This window comes from Fulmarus glacialis, unplaced genomic scaffold (assembly GCF_000690835.1).
Source record: "Fulmarus glacialis isolate BGI_N327 unplaced genomic scaffold, ASM69083v1 scaffold6836, whole genome shotgun sequence".
NCBI classification, from domain to species: Eukaryota; Metazoa; Chordata; class Aves; order Procellariiformes; family Procellariidae; genus Fulmarus; species Fulmarus glacialis.
The window spans coordinates 42,284-45,236 of record NW_009218651.1 but is presented as its reverse complement, the minus strand read 5'-3'; the positions used below and the strand labels follow the sequence as shown (position 1 = coordinate 45,236).

Sequence of the window (2,953 nt, the reverse complement as noted above, 5' to 3'; positions counted from 1 at the left end):
GTTGCAGTGTGTTAATTGGTTCAGCAGGTGAAAGCTTAGCTCTGGGAGGAATGGGTTAATTATTTGTAGCCCCTGGAGCTCCTGCCTGCATTGGCATTAGCTGTCTTTGTCTACAGCTAGATGTATCTTACAGGACTTTTCATTGGATGCTAAGCCCAGCTGCAGTATTGGTGATCTGAGGGAATTTGGTGTCCCTTTGGGGTGCCCTAACTAGCCCATGGTGTTGTAGATGTCTCTGTGAGGAAGGTGAGGAGAAATTCTGTCGCTCTCTTCAAATCTTTCAGCTGGACCACTAAGGAGGAGGTGGAGAACCAAGGGAATGGAATTTCTTGTGAGTTTTGTATTCTAATTTCTTCCAGAAATATAATCATGCGGGAATTAGCTCCCCAGTTTCATATTCCCTGGTCCATCCCAACAGAGGCAGAAGACATTCCCATTGTCCCCACAACTTCAGGCACCATGTGAGTACCTGCCACCTTTCTCAGAAGAATACCAATGATGGCTACATGAGGGACAAAGTGCAAACCCTGTCCAAGGAACAGACATCACCCAGCAGCATGGCGTTCTCCAACTGCTGTGTTGGTTGCAACCCTGAAATGCCTGTGGAAAGGCTTAGCCACGCACGTGAAAGGGGTAATAGATGGTAAATTAGCCATAGGTTTGATGAATGCAGATGAGCAGTCATTGAAGGAATTACAGAAACTGCTCACATGGCTTTCAGAAGGCCCAAATTCTTGATCAGCACAGGAAACAGATTAGGGCATCGCTGTAGCTGGCTCCCTGTACAGTAGGCTGCTACTCAGAAAAGATGCATGTTGAGCTGCCAGTGAAATGGGTGGAAGACAATTAGCTGAAGTATTCACGTTATCTGTACGCTTGGCAGACCCTTATTTGATACTGTTGGCCTTACTAATTTTCCACCACGTATGGCTAAAAGACCAAGGGCAAAAGTTTCTGTGTGATACTCAGTACACTTGTATGACGTGAACAAATTAGGTGCTACAGAAAAAGTAGATTGAGAGTATGCATTCATCCTCCCTTTACTGTGTGATCATTTGGAAAAAGTTGGCAAACACAAACATTGCACAGTTCACAGGACTGCTGGCTTCAATGACACCTTGTGACAATGAGACCGATAGAATCGATCCCCATTTCTCTGGGATCCTGTAAGAAATAGTTGGATATTGTAGTATCTGAAAAAGCAAACTCATGTAGCCATTCTGAAATTAGCCAGCCTAACTACTGGTTCCTGCAGGTGGCTGATTGCTATGGAATCTTTGTACAGCTCTTATTGGTTGCTCGAAGACAGGACCCCAGCTGTATAACCATTCTTCTGAACCAAGTTGGTTTTTCCTGGGTCTTTCTAAGTGGTTCTATGAGCATTACACAAGTTGGGCATGAAAACAAGCTTGGCACATTTCAAAACGCTGTTTCTGTAGATTCTGTAACATCCAGCCTGGTCCTTTCTGCTGCAAATGTGATTCTGCCTGTCATATTATGGTACTGTGGTGCTTTCCCTGATAGGAAACCAGATGACCTGGTAGTGTCTGCAGTACTTTGACTGCTTTTACAGCCTTGGCACTTGTGCCTGGTTTAGTCTGGGAGAAGTTCTGCCACTGATGAGGAAAGCAGCTGTCAAAAGGATGGAAATGAAAGAACAATGGGAAACTACTTTCTGGTGGCAATTCTGGAGTGTAGGGGCACATTTGTCAGGTGTATCTTGTGTTTCCCCAGGATGGAGCTTCGTTGTGTTATTGCAGTCATCCGGCATGGAGATCGCACCCCAAAGCAGAAGATGAAGATGGAAGTTAAGCATCCCCGGTAAGAGTCAAGGCAAGAAGATGCTGTGCTGCTGGGAAGTGAGGAGGGCCCGTTTTCTGAATCAAGAAAAGGAGCAGAAGGGCTGAGTGCATGGGAGGCAGTGCTTTTTCCTGTCTCCATTTAAGCAAATGCTTTCTGCCCAGTTGAGGGAGCCCCCTTTCCCCATAAGGATCCTGGCACCTTCTGTGTGAACACTGGAAGAAAGAGTGAAGGTCTGTGAGGTGCTGCAAAGGGAAGTGCCCCACTAAATGGGAAACTAGTGGCTGCTTCCTTTTTGTACCTGCAGCTGGAAACACTTGTTTTTTTCAGAATTTCTGAAGTACAGGAAGGAGCCAGAGGGCCTGCTGGTTCTCCCTGAAGAACAGAGCATGAATGCATATGTAGTGATGACAGCCCTTATAGCACTGAAACAGCAGAAAATGGATCAGGGTTCTTTGTTGTCTGTTCAGGTTCTTTGAATTATTTGAGAAATATGATGGCTACAAGACAGGGAAGTTGAAGCTGAAGAAACCAGAGCAGCTACAGGTGAGAGGAGTTCTCTCTGGGGTTACTGTGTGGGACAGGCAAGTAATACGGATCCCAGCATGAGGAAATTCTTTGGGAGGGTGGAAACCCTCAAAAAGGCAACAGTCGGTAGCATAAACACTCCCTTTCTCATTCCCCACCCCATGCACACTCAGCTGGGTGACAGTATGAGAGCGGAATGGGAACTGTTTCTGGCTGATGCGAAGACTGTAGGATGGGGATGACCTGATGCAGCTTGCCCATCTGTTGGGGTTGCCTCTGGTGAAAGACGGGTCCAGGCTAGGGAGTGGGGCAGTTGGGGCACTTGCTTGGTTCTGAATGGGGCTGGAGCACAGGGTGGGGATGAAGCAAACCGCAGTGTGAAAGTTTGTCCTGCCTGAGCTGTGTCTTATGAAATGATGTGTCTCTGAGTGTCTATGTGGACCTGATGCTGGGTCAAGCCATCTGGAGGCCTTGCAAGAGTACAGTGGTGAGTCTGAGGCAGAATTGCTGGATGCTTGAGACTACCTGCTCTCCAACAGGAAGTGCTGGACATTGCACGGCAGCTTGTGGTGGACCTGGGAACCCACAGTGATTGTGAGATTGAGGAGAGGAAATCCAAACTGGA

General features: G+C 47.2%; 1 protein-coding gene across 1 annotated transcript in view; it reads left to right on the top strand.

The window, feature by feature from the left end:
* LOC104078450 (inositol hexakisphosphate and diphosphoinositol-pentakisphosphate kinase 2-like) overlaps positions 1-2,953 on the top strand; it is a 45,385-nt gene that overhangs the window by 6,410 nt on the left and 36,022 nt on the right. The window contains exons 9-12 of the mRNA XM_009580096.1: positions 360-461; positions 1,735-1,821; positions 2,271-2,346; positions 2,868-2,953. The exon at positions 2,868-2,953 is cut by the window's right edge and continues 48 nt beyond it. Of these exons, the coding sequence (XP_009578391.1) occupies positions 360-461; positions 1,735-1,821; positions 2,271-2,346; positions 2,868-2,953 (351 nt within the window). The remainder of the gene's footprint in view (positions 1-359; positions 462-1,734; positions 1,822-2,270; positions 2,347-2,867) is intronic.